Source organism: Camelus dromedarius, chromosome 26, assembly GCF_036321535.1.
Source record: "Camelus dromedarius isolate mCamDro1 chromosome 26, mCamDro1.pat, whole genome shotgun sequence".
NCBI lineage: Eukaryota > Metazoa > Chordata > Mammalia > Artiodactyla > Camelidae > Camelus > Camelus dromedarius.
In genome coordinates, this window is record NC_087461.1 from 14732478 (window position 1) to 14752238 (window position 19761).

The window sequence follows — 19761 nt, forward strand, 5'->3', positions numbered from 1 at the left end:
TTATTGAATACCTGTTATATGTCACACATTCAACTCATGATTCTGCAGCTCTTATTTTATTGATTTTGTATTAAAAGTATCTAATGGCAGCATCATTAAACTGAAGATATAATATAACATTACTACTTAGATTTTTGCCTTTTTTACAGTTGGATTTATTTTAGGAGCCAGAATCTGTGAACCCATGCTAATTTTTGCAGGTGTGACAACCATGTTGGCAAACACAAAATTATCATTTCAAGGTACTGGCAGAGGCCAAATATAAAAAGGATTATCTGAACACTAAAATTAAAATCATTTAAAAATAATGACCCAAAGATGAGTCAGCTCAGTGAATAAAACATTTCAGAAAATAATCTTCAATATTTGCTTTACCACCAAATTTTAAATGAAATTTCTGACGTACTGTTCATAAACCACCTTTGTTTTAAAAGAAAGAAGTCTAAACTGGGGTGACTTCTGGAAAGGGGTGTGGAGAAAGGAGCTTAGAGAAATGGAACTTTTACTTTTCATTTCACTCATTTCTACACTGTTTTAATGTTTTTCCCAATTTTAAAAAACAAGACAAAGATATGTCTGGCACCAAAAAGTCAGCTATTTGCAACCATAAAAAGGATAATGCCACAAAAAGCCAACTAGAATGCTTATAAGCGTTGAACACTTTATGTATGTCAATACAGCAGTGATCTTTTTAGATATAATAGGACAAAAAAAAGTCCCTTCAGAGCTGTGTATAAAACTGGCACTATTAAACAGCAGAAGTGACCCACTAAAATCTAGTATTAACTATCTCATTCTGTTCCATGTTATTTTTTCAATTCAGTTTTTCAGTATTTCCACAAGAAGATAAATAAAATACAGAAGTGAAGTATATTTATAAACATTTTATTATTAAATCTTAAAATTCAACCAAAGATTATGGCTAAAAGACTTTTTTAAAAGGTTTATGAGTTAGAAGTAAATTTAAAGGAGGTGTCCCTATGACTTTTATCCTCTTACTGACAAATGAAAGTTGTCTACAAACACAGTGTCTGTATCATTTATCACCTATACAAGGACCCTTTTGATAGTGGAAGGGGGTGCTAACTGGACACAACACAGGAACAGCAGGCATACAGTGAAATTATTCAAGGCAAACTGGACATAGAGTCACCCCAGCCAAAACCACGTTCATCTAAAAAACTGTCTTTTTTATGCATAGATCATGGAGTGAGAAAATAAAAAAAGCAGTACTTTCATCTAGTTGTGACTTCTAATGTCTTTTTCTCAAATCCTGGACCAGACAAGAAAACAGACATTGTAGGAATGGACACAGCTGCCTTGGCCTGGGTCTGCTCTGATGAACTAAAGCATCAAAGTCAAGGTCATTATTCAGGAGCACAGCACAACAATCAAGCTCAATAAACTGTACTGTGGGCTTCAAAGAAAACAGAGTTCTACGAGGGGGCTCTTCTCCATCAAATCCTCTCTACAATAACCACTCTCAGTCTTTCAGTTTCTATGCCTTCAACATGGTCAATGCTCAGTAAAAAGTCACTGAGCTAAACAGAAAAAACACTGCTTTGCACTGTTGTACAATAATTAGTACTTATAGTAATTGAATAATCTTCATTATAAAACTATTTATTACCAACTTCTGCATCTTCCACTGAATTTGCTTTCTATGTGTATATGCTCTCAAAAAATTCACGTCTGAAAATCACAAGATAAGGGGGAAAATGCACATTAAGTAATGCTGGGAGGAGCACAGGATGTGAGGAGACTGATGGTGTATTTAAAGGAAGCACTTTGTAAAAACACCGGCTACAATAAAACCTGCATGTGCATGAAGAGGAGTTTACCAATGGTTTCCATCACCTACCTTTTGTAAAGGGTAGTCAAATCCTCATCTGTCTCAGAAACCTTCTCAAAACTCCATTTTGGTATTTTAAAACTTTTTCTAAGCCTTATACTCTCTTTTCCTTATCTTGAGATGGGAAATCAAAAAAGATGGGGGTCAAGGGTAGGGACAAGAGCAAGGCAAGGAGAACTCCCTCTCACCTTTCCCAGTTTTCCAACCTAAAATAACTCTTTCTCTTAACTTACCATGTGACAAATGACCATAGCACAAATGACACCACTGTAAAATATAATGGAACAGTACTGTTTCCTAGGGTTTGTTTCCAAAGTCAGGGTATAAAGCAAAAATTACAGTTAATCAATTTTCCTTGATTAGGGAGTTACTGTTGGAGAACATACTCTGCCATCTCTCAAACTGCTCAATACAGGCAACTTTTCCTCAATTATGAAAGCAAAAACTGCTACTTGGAGCACCAGCTGAAGAAGCTGGCTTGTCTATAGGGCCATGTTGTTTAAAACATGCATACTCTGAGCAAGAGTCACACTCAGTGCACAGAAATAGTCACACTCCTTAAGAGAAGTGAAAACTAATTGTGAGAGCACGAAGAGCTCACTAAGTGGACAGAAGGACAAGCTTTTCAGAAAAATAAAATTGAGGAGGCTGCAAAAGAATACAGTTAAACTCAGGAAGTTAAACATGTACATGAGGCAGCTCAGATCAGTAGTAATAGGATCAAAGAAAACGAGAACTAATTTTGTATTTCTGCAATTCTCTTCTCAGAGAATAATGAAATTTCAAATCTCTCTGAATAGTCCTGAGTACATTTCCAAAATTGTCATCACATTATTTATAAACGTCTGTCTACTTATAAGTATGCTGGTGTACAGTTATGATAGATAAACAGCTCAGCATGAAGTCTTTCCATAATATATAAGGAGAAAGCCAAAAATATTAAATGATTTTGTTGGACAAAGGAGTCAAGCTTTGTGAGCTCTCATGCTTTATAAAACTTCTTTAGTCTCTTATTTCAAATATGTCTCACCTCTACATCTCATTCGAAAAGTACTTTTTGTACTATAAAAATAATAGGTCAAACTATTAACCTATTTTATATGCTTGAGGAAATGATTGCCAGGGAAAAGGCAGTGAATTTAAATTCTAATTATTGCATCTATTACTAAAGCAATGATTTTTAGATCAATCAACTTTTCAAAATGAGGATACTATCTCTTCATTAGCCCCCTTCATGGGACCTAACAGAAGAATAGAACCTTTTCCTTAAAGTATTACAAACATAAAAGAAAAACAGTAAAAAAAAAAAATATATATATATATATATATAATAATAACAATAATAATAATACATGGCAGTTAATGAATGAACTTGCATAGTTAACTTCTCATCACCTATGAGGCAGGACTGAAAAGATACAAAGATAATAGCAATACATCTCTAAATACGAGCACTACTAGGTGTTTAGGGCAGAAAAATTCTTGCAGTGTTAAGACTGTCTGGCATATCACATCTCTGTTCCCTGCCTAATCAATGTCAGTAGGGACTCTGTCGCTGTGACAACCAAAACCATCCCTAATAGAGCAACACCACCAGGCTGAGAACCACTGTGAGACAAAACAGCCCTGTGATTCAGTAGAAAAAGATCTGAGGCTTGACAGACCTCATCTATAAAAAGGGGACTCCAATGCTTCCTGCTCGCTATGTTATTACAATACTCTCAGAATCGTGCCAGGGACTTAGGAACAGTCAACAGTGTTAGTTCTAGAAAGCACAAAACGTGTCCTATTCTACTGAGTCACTTTTACAACTTTAGTTTTCAAAGCTATTTTAGAGTGATTTGACCTTTACATTTTCATCTTACATGCTATGAAAAGTGCTTTACTACAACTTACCACTCAAGGATGTATGTATAACTATATTGTGGAAGGCAGAAGGGACACATGTATGCATAACTTGTATAGCAGGCACACAATAAAAGATAGGGAACTCAAATCTTTGCTGAACAAAGTGAAAAAAATTTTTAATTAACAGGTAATATAAACCTTCCCTGAATATTGAGGGAAGTCTGATTTAGAGGATGGCTTTCAAAAATATAAAGACATTACATTAACTATAAAAGAATTTTAATATAAAATACAAAAGAGATCAGAACTGAAGTGAATAATAACTCTATATTCAATGGCATATTCAAAACGCATGGTCACATCCTAGTCCATGCCATTACCAAAAAAAAAAAGAAAACCATTTAGAATCTCAATTTCAAGCATTCCAACTATCACCTTCCGTTTTTCTAACTCACTCACTCTCTTCAGACCCAGCTCTACTTGTTCAGGGAAACTCCCCTCTGCTCTAGCTACTCTGTATCTCTCCCTCTTCTCAGAAAGCACCAACCCTTCTCTACCCGGCACCATTCACGTAGTGCTATCCCTATGCCTGTGGCCTCTGCTTTCAGCTCCTTGCTTCTTCTCAACTTTAAAATCACAGCATAAATGTTACACCCCGACACCAGTCCTCCCCTGAAAAATCTAAGTAGATCTCCCCTTTTATTGTCCACTAAAATACTCTGTCCACTATCTTCTTAGCCATTATCTGTTTGTTCCTGTCTCCCACTGGTAGACTACCACAGCTGACGGCAAAGGCTGTGCTTGCTTTATTCACCACTGTATACTCAAAGCTTGATACCCAGCCAGTGTTCCTGTTTGTCAAATAAAAGAAAAACTGATATAAAGAGAATGAAACCAACTGAAGTAATTCTGTGGTAAGAAAGTAAAAGGGACCTGGAAATTAAGATCACACTTTACAAAAGCAAGCCTTTAATTTTATCCCTGCTGGAACTCTTCTCCTAGTTTAAATCACATTTAAAAAAAAATCCTAAATATGAATCAGATTTTCATTTGTTAACTAGAAAAGCCTTGAGTACCTAGAGCTGTTACGATGATAAAATAAAATGCGTATATGGTACTTAAACAAGATCCAGCAGATAATAAGCAGTCAATAAATGTTGGCTATTATTCTTACAAGAACACTTAAAAGATTTTAAAAACCTAAAGCCAGTAAGTTGAAGATATGATTATTACAAACTATATACTGGAAGAGATCTGGTTTCTCTACCTGACGCTGCCCTTCTAACTTGAAGACATGTAGGTCAGAGATCACTTTTCCGTTAAAAAAAAAATCAGGAATTAATCAATCAACTTCCGGTCAAAGGTCAGCCAGTATTCTGTACTCACAGCCCAGGTCAAGACCAGACAAAATAAAGCCAGTGAAAATATTTTTAACACACTCTTTCTTAAAGGCTTATATTTTTCACAAAGTATCAGTAATGACTATCATTTTTTCCTTCCAATTCTGTACGAATAAATAAAAGACACGCTATCTAAATAGATCCCTTACCAAGCAAAGAAAAAACTTCATCATGTTTTCCACCTTCAGTCAACTACATTTTTATCTAAAGCTGAGGACAGACAGTTAAGATATAAAATAATAGCACAAATTAACCTGGATGCCAATTACAGAATTTTAATATTTACTTGTTATTGTGGATCTACCCTCATCTATTTTTTACATATGAGATTATAAACAAATCAATCAAAACGAATAGACAAGAGCTATTTATTATGTGAAGACATGTTAAAGAAAACTGCTACTATTATTCTGAAAGTTCTCTTGATTCTGAACAGAGACTTTTCAGTCCATCATATGACCTCACTGGCTAGGCATTCTCAGTACTTAACACTGGAACTGCACACTAAAAATCATGTGAATATCTTAGGAAGTCAGAAAACATTTTCAGAATGTTTTTTACAGTTGTAAGTCTAGCATATTCAAACATTTCAGGCGGACAGGATATGTTAAGAATGGAGTAATTATAAATGTAGAATAATGTATATAATATGCTAATTGTCAATGAATGTGGAGAAAATATATTCATATTTGAGGGCAGAAACAACGGAAAGAAACAAAAGAAACTAAGTGGTACCTACAGAGGATGGAGGAGGGAAACAGGGATAGGAGTTAGACTTGTCAATGTTCATCTTTTTAAATTGTTTTAATTTTTGAGCCATCTGAGTATGTATCTATTTCTGAAACAAAAAAGTATGTATCTCATTTAAGCATAAGTATTTCTTTAAAACAACAAACAAAAATACACACCAATAGGTGGTTCAAAGAACAGCACAGCAAGATTTTTTGAAAAGAGGAAGAATTAAGGAGGGTTTTTCGAAATACCACTGGAACCATGTTTCTGGGTCATAGTTCTCTAACTAAATGAAATTTCACAATAATTGGCTCTTTATTTTCCCTTAAAACTTGAGAATATTTTCCAAATGATCACAATGCTGCACAACAGATGACTCTTTAAAAAAAAAAAAAAAAAAAAGAAAGAAAAATTTTAAAGGGTCAAAAGGATTTTTAAATATTATCTTCTTAGGGAAGAAAAAAGTAAATAATATAAGTTATTTTATTTATGCACAAATAATTCTACAATATATTGCTGGTTATAAATCATTTTGATTAAAAAAAATCTTACTGCAAAAGAAATGCTTTTCTTAAAGTTCCCTCCACCACCCCAAAATCCATTATCTTAAATAAATCTGTATATTTTATAAAATTACAAACTAACATCACATGGAAATGCTTTTTTAAAAAATCTAGACTGTTGCCTAGTATATAAATAACCTTAGGAATTGCATTCCCATCCATAACTTCCCTCCACTTCCACTTACCTTATCTACATCCACCTCAGGAAAACTGTTCCCTTTTCCCTCTCACACCAATTACATGTCTCAGTCTTTTCTAAAGCACACCAGGTATCCAGAGCACCTCACTGGCAACCTACAATACTTTCTAATATTCTTATGCTACTATCATCAGCAACCCATATCTAAACCTGTGTATCTAGGTTCCTTGACAACATAAACCAGGTCACTATAAATTTTCCATATAAATAATTATAAAATGATGTAAAAGATTAAAAACAAACTAGAAGCGGTTACCAGGTTCTGGGGAGGGGGAGTGGTAAGTTGTTTAACCGGCAGAGTTAAGCTGGGGATGATGAAAAGTTCTGGAGATGGGATACGGATGATGATGCCACAACAATGTGAATGCACCGAATGCCACAAACTGTACATTTAAAAATGGTTAATAAGTTAAGTTTTATGCTTTATATATTTTACCATAATAAAAATAAGTAAACAAATAAATGATATATTAGTGTAACAGAAAACAACAAATCTGACTCCACATGGAGCTGTTGCTTTGGCTTTAACCCTGAGCCCTGTTTCCTAGGCTCAGTCTTGCTAGCTCTGCACCTGTTGTAAAAGAATGTTGCCTATAGCCTGAAATATACAGGAGATTCTATTCTCAAGGCTCTGACCTTTAAGAATATTAACACTTTTGTACTTATATAAAGATAATCAGTTGCAGAATAGAAAACAACATTTGTTGTGTTAGAGGTTTTACAGGGGCACCATGACCTGACCAAAGTGGACAGCTGAAGAAAAAAGGATTCCAAGAACAAGGAATTCCTACATCAAGAAGTTTGCAACAACCTACCACATCCTCCCTCCTCCCCCATCCTCCCTCCTCCCCCAACCATTTGTAGTATAAAAGGAGCCTGAATTCTGACTTGGGGAAGAGGGTTCTCCAGGATATTAGTCTGCCATCTTCTCAGTCTGCCAGCTTTCCGAGTAAAGTCGCTATTCCTTGCCCAAACACCTCATCTCCCGATTTATTGACCTGTCGTGTGGCGAGCAGAACAAGTTTGGACTCGGTAACATTAGGAACTCTACCACAAGTATCCCACAGTTTACTGCTCTCTTGAAAAGAACCTTAATAATTTTCTATTACTAAGCTGACCTGAGAATACAGAACCCAATTCCGTAATAGTTATTCTTAGGCGTGCAGGCACAACACCAAGGGCTCACAAATTTAGGGGCCCACAAAAATGTTTTAATTCCTTTTAAAATAACAAAAAGATGAACTTTTAGATCAAAGAAAATGTTTTAATGACTAATAGTACATTTATTTTTATAACAATGCAGTCATAAAATATTTCATTATTTTGTTAATGGAGAAAAGGACCCAGGAAGAAAAAAGTGCACAGGGCCCATGCAAGTAGGAATGCAGCCCTGATGCTTATCACGTCCTACTATGAAATTACCAAGGTACAGCAAGAACGAGAAAATACTACTGGATATGTACATAAAACATTATTTTTAGAGAAAAATCACAGACATGAGTGAATTTTGTGGGTTTGATTTTTTTTTAAACCCAGGAATATCAGAATGGTATGTCACTTACATACAATACTTTTCAAACAATTCTTTATTAATAAGAACTATAAAGAGATATCGTATTTACATAGACAAACAAATCAATGCCTGGAAATTAACTTAAGAAGAATTTAAAGGAGCTGAAGAGCAAGAACTTCCAAGGAAGAAAAAATTAGTGGAAGGAAAAAAAGGAAAGAGGAAAGGAAAAAATATTAAAAATAGAACAACCTCTAATTTAAATTAGCAAAGTTGAAAAGATTTATTAAGGAAATTTAGACTTAGCATAATGTCAATTAAAATCTCCAATGGATAATGAAATATTAAGGAAAATATTGAGTATGTTGTCTAAAGTAAATTTGAAAAAGTAAAAAATGAGCATATAGCTAAACCTAATGATACTAGATAATGACAAAAAACAAATAGAAAATAATTTTTTAAAGCTACAAATAAGTACATTTTCAATATATAAGGAGAGCATGGATGGAAACTTGAGGTCATTATGCTAAGTGAAATAAGTCAGAACGAGAAAGACAAATGCTATATGATCTCACTGATATGTGGAATCTAATAAAATCTAACTCACAGAAACAGAGAACAGATTGGTGGCTGCCAGAATGGGGAGAGTGGGGGGTGGGCAAAATCAATAAAAGGGGTCAAAAGGTACAAACTCCCAGTTAAAAAATAAGTTCTGAGGACATTATGTACAGCATGGAGATTATAGTTACAATACTTTATTGTATATCTGAAAGTTGCTGAGAGAGTAGATCTTAAGAGTTCTCATCACAAGAAAAAAATAGGGAAAATGTAACAAATTATTGTTTCTAGTATAAGAATGTTAACTGAAGAAAAACAAACTGATCTATTTACCTACATTATATATCATACAGGATTTTTAGGTGGGTTACAAATTTACTTTTCAACCAGAAAAATATGGAATATTTCTAGTAATGAAAAGGAGTTTGTCTCTTCATCTCAAGCAACTAACTTAATTATTTTAAAATATCTACAAAGTGAAGAACAGCAAACTAAAGACAAAAAGAAAACTGACAGTGAAAAAAGAGAAGGAGGGCCCTTACAACTAGAATGCTATATAAAGATTTATCTCCAAATTACACAGGGATGGAGCTAGGTCAGTAAGCTAGTCCTCAACAGACAAACTGTCATAAAATAGCACTCTCCTCAAAAAAAGGACAGAGGTGCACCCATTTAACAATGTGCCAGACACCACTATAAACACTTAATGTATATATATTGACTAATCTCACACTCAAAACAAGCCCCTATGTAAAAGAGACTATTTTTATTCTTCTGTAGCAAACTAGAAAAGTTAAGTTACTATTTATCCAACATGACACAGCTAAGCAGTCAAGAGCTAGGATCTGAAACCAGGTGGCCTCACTCCAGAGTCCACACTCTGTCAACCACTAAGGTATTTTACTTTCCCCTGTACAACAAAAATTCATAGAACTTTCATCCTACCAATCCAAGTAGACTAGATATACATAAATTGCTATTATACAAGACAAAACACAAATAAGAATGGTTTTGATAGAGTGCTTTGAGGATCCAGATTTTCAGTAATGATTTTTAGTAACGGGGATAAGGAAAGGCTCTGTGGAAGAAATAATACTCATGGTGGGTCTGGAGGGATATGAGACAGAGACAGGGAATGGGAGAAGAGAATATTCCACACTGAAGGTACAAAATGACCAAAAAACATTAAAATTAGGCAGAAAAGCACTGGCAACTCAAATATGAGTTGAAAAGAATGGTACGTACAAAAGAAGTAAATGAAAAACAAGTGATTCAGAGGCCAAAGGAGATTACTAGACTTAGCTCAGCACAGAAGGTACAGGCGTAACACGGTCAGAGTTGTTATTGTGGCAACTGGCTCTAAGAGATGGACAGAAAAAAGGCAGAAACAGAAGGAAATACCAACGGGTTAATGCACTAGTCTAGGTACGGTTAAGGATGTCTCCAGTCAACTGGGGCCAAGAGAAAAGCAAAAAAGGAACAGACACACAGCACACAGTAGCTACTCAAACTTCAATTAAATTAGGGAACTAAGCAGGCAGGAAAGAACAAGACTGCATACACTAAAATGTGTACTCATCAAAGGGGACGGGTGAGCCACATGTGGAAACCACAGTTTCGGGAACCTGCCAGCGGGAATGCGTTACAAGCTAAACGGGCTCAAGTGAAGGGACAGAAAGGCTCTGAGGACAAAGTGCCCTGCCTGGTGTGACCGTGTTCAAGAACTTAACTAAAGAGATTGCATAGCATCAACACCATGAGAGACATGATGGTGGTGAGCTGATAGAATTTAGTAAGAAATTAATTGCAGAGATGAGCCTGAGGTTTCAAGTGCAAATGAAAGAATAACCTTGTCAGTAACAGAGACAAGGAAGACGGGAAACAAAGGAGGGAACATGGGTTTAAAGCCAAGAGACATGAGTTCAGGTTTCTGCAAGATGAGACCGAGGCTTACACAGCATGATGTTAGAAACGGTACTGCATCCACAGGACCAGTGCTTGGGTAAGAGAATGAGAGCTGAAAATACAGGTGTCACTCACATAAAGACACCCAGAAGCTGTGAGATTTACAGAGAAAAAAAATGTTAGGGAAAAAAAATGGATCAAAGCAACATGAGGAACTATCTGTATTTAGAAGGGAAGGAAGAAGAGCCAGAGAAGGCACTGTCAGAGGGTTCAGATTCCCACCAGAAGAACCAAGTATGCTACAGCAGTGCTTCTGAACATTCCTCATAAGAAAGTACAAAAATGAGACAATAATTTGTGTGGCACAAAGGGGTGAATGTGGCTATTAATAACTGGATGCTATTAGCCCAGGAATTAAAGAAACCATTCATCTTTGTATCAGTTAATCCCCTCACTGCACTGTTTGCAAAGCCCTGTATTACCAAAAAGTCTGCATCCCAGGAAGTATACAGTTTCCATTTTCCTAAAAATGTCTCTCTTTCAATAGTCACTGATTAGCTGGGTGGAACAGGCAGATGTGACAAAGAAGAAAAGAACTCAGAAATTACCAAAAAAACTGGTAACTGAGAAAGCATTGATGACTTTAAAAATCAGTGGGAAAAGCTAGATTTGGGGAGGCAAACATGGACAAGGGTGAATAATTACAGTATCAACATTGTTCCCAGTCATGCTACTCCTGGTTATAAGGAGTAACCTAAATGGGGTGATTCCTCCAATCTTGCCCGAGAAAACATTCTCTTTCTAAACCGAATTGTGACTGCAATATGCTTTACCTTCTAATGCTTGATTTATTCATGTTAATAAAAAGGAAGAATAAATAAAAATGCTTTGAAACTTCGAAATACTTACCCAGTGCGAGACTGACCGACTTTATCACAAATATCCAAAATGAGGCCCCAATCCTCAGCAGTATTCATCTCACTGGTTGCTTTCTCTATATATTATAAAAAGAAATCACAGAAATGTTATTTTTTTTGTATTTTAAGAGGTAAATGATCACATTCAAATTATCAAACTGTACTGTAATCAAATATCAACAATCAGAATAACTGTCAGTGTTTGCTTAATGAAATATTTAAATCCACCTTTAAAAGGCAGTAGGGCACCTTTATTACCTATCACAATTATTTTCCCCATTCACACTTCATTTGTTTGTTACTTCGCATAAAAAAATAGGCCATTGATTTTTTCCTTATAAACACGTACATATACACACACACACACATGCACAAACACACAAACGCACACACACACACAGAGGTCTATCCCTTTCTGCATATACAATGATTAAAATAAGGAATATTTTCCTTATCAAATAATTCTTAGCTTTACTTGCCAACAAAAGAACATGACTAAGTACAGATCTCTATCAAAATGTTTCAGGTAATCAAATTAGTTAATTATCTAGTTTTGTTGATTTTGGTTTCTAAGAAGGGGGATGGGGAAACCAAATCCAGCTTTAATTGAATATTTTTCCTTAAATAAAAACTTGACCAGTTCAAAACAACAGAGGTATGGCAGACTGAACCAAATCATCTAATTTAGCTCCCTTTCTTAATTACAATAAAGGTATTTTTTTAAGACAAACACACAAGGATAAGGAAAACATACGAAGCAGTAACACCAACAATATCTCAAAAGCGACAGGACAATATAGATACATTGCAAACTACTTAGAAAGTAGATCTAAGAAAGGTGAATCACATATTGGCAGTAAGAAAAAAAAAAAAAGAAGCTTAAGAAAAAAAAAGCTTAAGAACCAGCCTGTTGAATTCTCAGAAAATTCAAGCACTGGTAGCAGAAAAAATGTCTGTGATTGAGAATGAAGTAGAAAAGAGGATTTCAAGGTAGCAAAAGGGGTTAATGCTGTCTGAAAGGTAGGTAGTCCCTACTTTGCTTCCTTACTCAAGGGCTCTAATAACCATCTCTCACCTTCTGAGCAAATGAGTGATGGTTTACTTTCTAGAGGTAAAGCAAATTTTTTCTAGACAAGGAGACACCAGCTACAGTTGAGACTTAAGCACCAAAAACAGGGAATTACTTCCATTTTCTAGTGCAGCATGTAAGGGGCTTGGAAGTTATCACTTCACCCTAATGAGTAAAATGCTAAACAAACAAAGTGAAAAATCAACAACTCTTCTTAGATCCGTCAGAAGTGAGGTCACAGGGCAAACTGCTGCCCTCAAAATTAGATATACAGACAGGTGGATACACAGAATCACAACTTAACAGAGCAGAAACCCAGGAACAAGTACTGGGTACAAAACTCTATACTGAAACTGACAAACTGCTGGAGGATAAGTGTGCACAAGTCTGAGTCACAACTCCAGGGATGCCTGGAGTCCTAACACTTCTGTGAGTTTTACTTCCATGGGCTCTCCCAGTTTCTCAAGAATACCACAGAAAATTTTCCCTATTTTTCCACTGGGAGGGAAACAGTAACTCTTTAAATACGCCAGAGCATTCTCTTCTTAACAAGGTCTACTCTCAAAAGAAATTATTTTACCAGCACCTAACCAACTAGGGTTTCACCAGAGATTAACTCACCTGGGGGAAGGGAAATTCCCAACTCCAGCCTGCTCTAGCCATCCAGGTGGGAGAAGGGGAATATCCAACTCTAGCCCACTCTAGCCATCTTGTCCCACCTAAGAGAGTCTGGGGGATGGACACTGAGAAGCTCATGAGAAATTCACACCCCAGGGTCAGAGGCTCACTGAAAGCCTGAGACCCAGTCACGGGGTTATAGATAACTTACCATCACACCACTAAAGGCTGGTGTTCCTTTTATCCAATACATCATATGCATCTCTCAGCAAGCCACACCAAAAGGCAAAGACCACAGTTGGAAGAGACAGAGCTAGCATCGGAACCAGACTCAGACGTGCCAGGGATGTTGAAATTATCAGACCAGGAATTTTAAAAACTATCATTGATATCATTGATATGCTAAGAACGCTAATGGAAAAAGTAGATAACATGCAAGAACCAAAGAACTATGTAAGCAGAGAGATGCAAATTCTAAAAAAGAATTAAAAAAAATACCAGAGATCAAAAATAGGTAACAGAAATGAATGCCTCTGATGGGCTTGTCAGCAGTCTGGACACAGCTGAGGCAAGAATCTCTGAGTATGAGGATATGTTAATAGGAACTTCCAAAACTGAAAAGCAAAGAGAAAAAAATGACGGGGGAAAAAAAAATTGGAACAGATTACCCAAGAAATGTATAAGAGTTGTTACAAAGGCATAATTGGAATAGCTGAAAAGAAAAAGAGAAAAGAAAGAAATATTTGAAGCAAAAATTATTCAGAATTTCCTCAAATTAATGTTAAGACACCAAACCACAGGTCCAGGAAACTCCAAGAACACCAAGTATAATACATGTCAAAAAAAGAACAAAACCAAAAACAAAAAAATCCCAAAGCCCTCCACACCTTGGCATATGTTATTCAAACTGCAGAAGATCAAAGATAAAGGAAAAATTAAAAAGGAGCCAGCAGAAAAAAGCCCCTACCTATTCAGTAGTAAACATAACAATTACATGACATCTCAGAAACCATGAAAGCAAGAAAAGAATGAAATGAAATAGTGTCGAGGAAAAAATATAACCAACAATCTAGGATTATATATTCTGTGAAAGGAGAAATAAAGACTTCTCAAAAAAAAAATTTGAGGATATTTGCTGCCAGTAGACTGGCCTTGCAAGAAATGTTTTTAAAAGTTCTCTAGGGAGAAGATATAGGAAATATGTATATATGTGTGTGTGGTGTGTGCAGGTGTGTGTATAAGTGAAATGAATCACAGCAAGGACACCAGGAAGAAGAGAGAAGAATTAGGAATAAGAATATTTTATGATTAGAGGTGACTGTACTACCAGGGAAGTGGTAGAATGTTATTTGAAAGTGTACTTGGACTAGTTGTAGGCGGGCAAGGGTATAGTTCAGAGGTAGAGCATGTGCTTAGCATGCACGAGGTCTTGGGTTCAATCCCCAGTACCTCTAGTAAAATAAACAAACCAACCAACCTAATTAACCCCTCCCCAAAAATGTATATTATAAACTCTAGGGCAACCACTGGAAGTAGCAATATCTATATAACTGATACACTAAAAAAGAGAGAAAATGGAACCATATAAAATGTTCAATTAAACCACAAAAGGTAGGGGGAAAAGTGTAAGAAAACACAGGAACAAAGAAGGGTACAACTAGAAAACTGTAACATATGGTAGATATTAATCCAACAATATCAATAATCACTTTAAATATAAATGGTCTAAATACAGAGATTGATAGAGTGATCAAATAATGAGATCCAATTACATGTCAACTATAAGAACTGACTTTAAAGACACATATAGATTAAAAGCAAAGGGATGGAGGAAGATATACCATGCTAACAGTAATGAAAAGGAAGTAAGAGTAGCTATACTAATTTCAGACAAAGCCAATCTTGGAGTAAGGAAAATTATCAGGGATAGAGGCATTACATAATAGTAAAGGGGTCAATTCTCCCGGAAGACAACAATTCTTAACATGTGTGCCTAACTACAAGAGTCTCAAAATAACTGACACAAAAAGTACTGGAACTGCAAAGAGAAACAGATGAATACACTGGAGATTTCAACACCTCTCTTTCAGAAATGGACAGTTCCAATAGGCAGAAAATCAGTCAGGACAGAGTTGAACTCAACAACATCATCAATGAACTGGATATAATTGGAATCTGTAGACCACTTCATCCAAAAATAGCAGAACACATTTTTCTCAAGCTCACATGGAACATTCACCAAAACAGATCATATTCTGGGCTATAATGCACACCATAACAAATTTTAAAAACTAGAAATCAAACATGTCTGTTCACAGGCTACAGTGGAATTAAACTAGAAACTGTTAACGAGATAGATGGGAAATCCCAAAATATGTGGAGATCAAATAACACACTTCTAAGTAACACACAAATGAAGAAAAAAAAAAGGAGAAATTTTAAAATATTATGAACTGAACAAAAATGAAAGTACAACCTATCAAAATTTGTAGGAGGCATTTGATAGCAGTGCTGAATACATACTTTAGAAAATTATGGGAAATCTGAATACTTACTTTAGAAAAGATCTAAAATCACTAATATAAACTTCCCCCTTAGGAAACTAGAAGAGGAACTTAAATTCAAAAAAAGTAGAATAAAAAAATTAGAATAAAAATCAATGAAATTGAAAACAGAATTAGAGAAAAATCAGTACAACCAAAAAGCTTGTTGTTTGGAAGGACCAATAAAATCGGTAGGCAGGCTAACAAAAAAAAAAGGAGAGACAGAGAGAGAAAACACAAATCATTAATATCAGAAATGAAAGAGGGGAACTCACTACAGATTTCATGGACATAAAAAAGATATTAAATAAATATTACCATGAGTTAATAATACTGAGAGGGTCATTGGAGCCTTTAAATTATAGCCAGTCAGTCAGAAGCCCAGGTAACATCCTGAACTGTCATGTGAAGTGGGGAGTAAGGGCAGTCTTCTGGGACTAAGCCCTTCACCTGTGGAATCTGACACTATCTCTAGGTAGATAGAGAGGGTCAGAACTGGGCTAAATATATACGTGGGACATCGAGGCAGTGTTCACTGAAAATCGGAGAATTGCTTGATGGTGTTGGAAAAAAAACACATAATCATGAACAACGCTATGCCCACAAATTTTGATAACCTAGATAAAATGAACCAAGTCCTCAAAAGACACATCTACCAAAACACAAACAAGAAAAAAATGGACAATCTGAAGAGGCTGCATCTATTAAAGCAATTGAACGAGTAATTAATAACCTTCCAGAACAGAAAGCACCAGGCACAGACAGGTTAATGGTGAGTTCCACCAAACATTTAAGGATGAAATTATACCAATTCTCTACCAGCTCATCTAGAAAACAGAAGTAGAGGGAATATTCTAAACTCGTTCTATGAGAACCCATTACTAACGCCAAAGGCATTAGTAGAAAAGAAATCTACAAATCAGTATCTCTCATGAAAACAGATGCAAAAATCCTCAACAAAATATTAGCAAGTTAAATGCAACACGGAAGAGAGCAACTAAGAAACAAGAGCCTGTGTAAGAGGAAAAATACTTCAAAAAGAAGTAACTGGGGGGGAGGCAGGGTGTAGCTCAGTGGCAGAGTGCATGCTTAGCACGCACGAGGTCCTGGGTTCAATCCCCAGTACCTCCACCAAAAAAATAAACAACTAAATAAACTTAATTACTACCTCTCCTCCAAAAAGAAGTAACTGTTGTCTTCTGAAACAAAAAGATATCAAAATAGAAGGTAACCTATATTGACAGGAGCACTGTAACTCCAAGAACAGATACGCTGACAGACAGCATAGCATCACCAAGATCCTCACTAACATTTCCATTTTTTAACCTGAGATGGTTTGGGGGTGGGAAGCCTGATCCATATCAAGATTCCTATCTGAAATAATGGGTTTTGGTGATAAGACAACAGAATTCCTGCTCCCCCATTCCCGTCCAAGCCCCAGGCGACTTGTTCAACAGGCAACACTCATTTCCCCATTCTGACTTACTACCAAGAGATGGAGGTCAGTCATAGCCAGTTCAAAAGCAGAAAATAGAAAGCAGTCAACTCTGTCCAAATTCTTTGTAGGTTTACAATACCTGATCCATATCACCCCACCCCGACCCCGGGGATACAGCAACACCTAGTAGGGCAGCAACACTGCCACTGGAGGACTAGAATAAATATCTAAAAAGACAGCAGTGGGTGAAAACCAATGGGTAGTGGTAGGCAGGGTACCTATGCCCAGGCCCCCTACCATTTTCTAAAATGGAAGTTAACAAAGGAGCTATTCATACAAACAAATTCCTTGTCGAATTAACACAAATGTCCAAAACATCTGAGACCTTGGTAAGGTGACTTATTTGCAGGAAATTACAAAATTTGGATAGATATTCAACAAAATGGAGTAAGTTTCTAGTCTATGACAGGCTCTATCTGAAGTACCAGACTCTTAAAAAATAAAATGAAACAGGTACATAGAGATCTGAATACACGACAGAAAAAGTGTCACAGAAAAAAAAAAAAATGCAAAGCCTGAAGCAAGTTGAAAAAAAGATAAAAGACCTGTGAGGAGAAAAAAGGAGTATCAGGAAAGGCTTCTTGATATATTTAGAAACTAAGAAAAGAACAGAATTTAAGTGGATACAGTAAAGTTATGAAAACTGAAGAGAAGTATAAAGAAGAATGTACACTGCCTGAAATAGAGACTACTTTATGAAAGGCAGGAAGTACTCTAAGGCATAAAATACAAAATGAGGTATCTGTATTCATTCAAGAAACATCAGAGAGCCAAGAAAATTCTGAGCAGGGAAATAATCTGATCAGAGCTTGACTTTTAGAAAAAAAATGAATCTATTGCCAATACGTAAAAATGGTTTCAAAGAGGGAAAAGAAGAAAACATAATGAGAAACTCAACATTAGTCTGGAAACTAAATAGGTTACTTTAAAAACTAATTTTGAAATGCTGTTTAATTTGTTCTCACTGGCCAGGAGGATAACTGAGTCCAATTTACCTGTTGAAGCTTCCATAATTGTAAATCCCTTGAAAATAACAATTTCTACTTTGGGTAATTCTTTCAATATTCATGCTCGCAGTCTAAATGTTCAATAAATACTAAGTCTAATTACGTAACTGCACTATGAATCCATAAATGTCACAGAAACACAGACTTTGACTAGCATCTACTTCAGCAGTTTTCAAACTTCACTTTTCAATGCAGAAGCCCCCTACAGTGTAACTCTGATGCTAACTACCCAGAGTCAGCCCAGACTTCGCAAGCCTCACCTCACTTAAGACACAAGAAACAAGCTCTGGGGTTCCCAAGCCACATGCACTTCTCACCAACTGACTACAAATTCAGAGGTTTCCAGTAGCCCTTCAGGCTCAATAATTCACTATAACAACTCACAGAACTCAGGAAATCTCTTATTATTATAATTTTATTATAAAAGATACAAATGTCAACCAGCCAATGAAGAGATATGCACAGGACTAGGCCTGGGAGGCTCTCAAAGGTGAAGCGTCTGTGCCCTCAGGACTCATCCTCCTGGCACAACAATTGTGTATCACCAACCAGGAAGCTCAACGGAGGTTTGCTATCCGGAGTTTTTACTGGGGTTTCATCAAGAAGGCATGAATGACTGAATGACTGGCCACCTCCTGGAACTCAATTTCCAGGCCTCTTCCCCCTTTCTGGAGGTTTAGTTGACATCACGTGACTCAAAGCCCCAACCATCTACAACCAAGGCTAGTCTTTCTTGAGTGACCAGCCCCTAAGCTGAGTCATCTCACTAGTGTAAACCAAGGTATTGTCCCAGGAGCCCACTATGAATAAGAAAGATACTTCTATCACTCAAGAAATTCCAAGTATTTAGAGGTTCCCTTCCAAAAAAGAGACAAAGACTTGTAGAATTCTTTACTATTCAATAATCTTTCTTTTTATAAGAAAAACTTTTCTTAAAAGAAATCCAACACACAAAGCAAGTCCTAGTGGAACTGCTCTAATTGAGGAATCCCAGATCCCTGCCTCATACATCCCTCAATCCCTTTGAAGCCCGAGAAGTCCTGCTAAACAATATCCTCCAGTCTAATATTTACAGTCCATGGATTCGGGGTCTACAGGTCAAAAGTAGGAAAAAAAGAATCCAGAAAGTTCCGAACACAAAACTTGAATCTGCTGTGCATGGGCAACTATTCACATAATATTTACATAGCATTTACATTTTATTAGGTTTTACAGGTAATCTAGAGATGATTTAAAGCATATGGGGAGCTATGCATAGGTTATATGAAAACACGATGCCATTTTCTGTCAGGGACTTGAACACCTGCAGTTTTGGTGTCCATGGGGGGCTTGGAACCAATCCCCTGCAGATATTAGGGATGCCTGTACTTCATCTTAGAAAAAGAAAGCAAGTATCACTTTGATCCGGTAGTGGATTTAAATATTTAATTCATCATCCTCACTGACTGGTAGCCAAGCAGACTTTTTTAAAAGCTTAGAGCATTTTTTAAAAAGAACACACTTAAATCTTAAAACCTATCACTTTATTTAAAAATAAATATC

The 19761-nt window shown here is 36.1% G+C and overlaps 1 protein-coding gene across 1 annotated transcript in view; it reads right to left on the reverse strand.

Annotated features, from left to right (window-relative positions):
• Positions 1-19761, reverse strand: part of STAM (signal transducing adaptor molecule) — a 54783-nt gene that overhangs the window by 28748 nt on the left and 6274 nt on the right. Inside the window, exon 2 of the mRNA XM_010992982.3 lies at positions 11477-11561. Within this exon, the coding sequence (XP_010991284.3) occupies positions 11477-11561 (85 nt within the window). The remainder of the gene's footprint in view (positions 1-11476; positions 11562-19761) is intronic.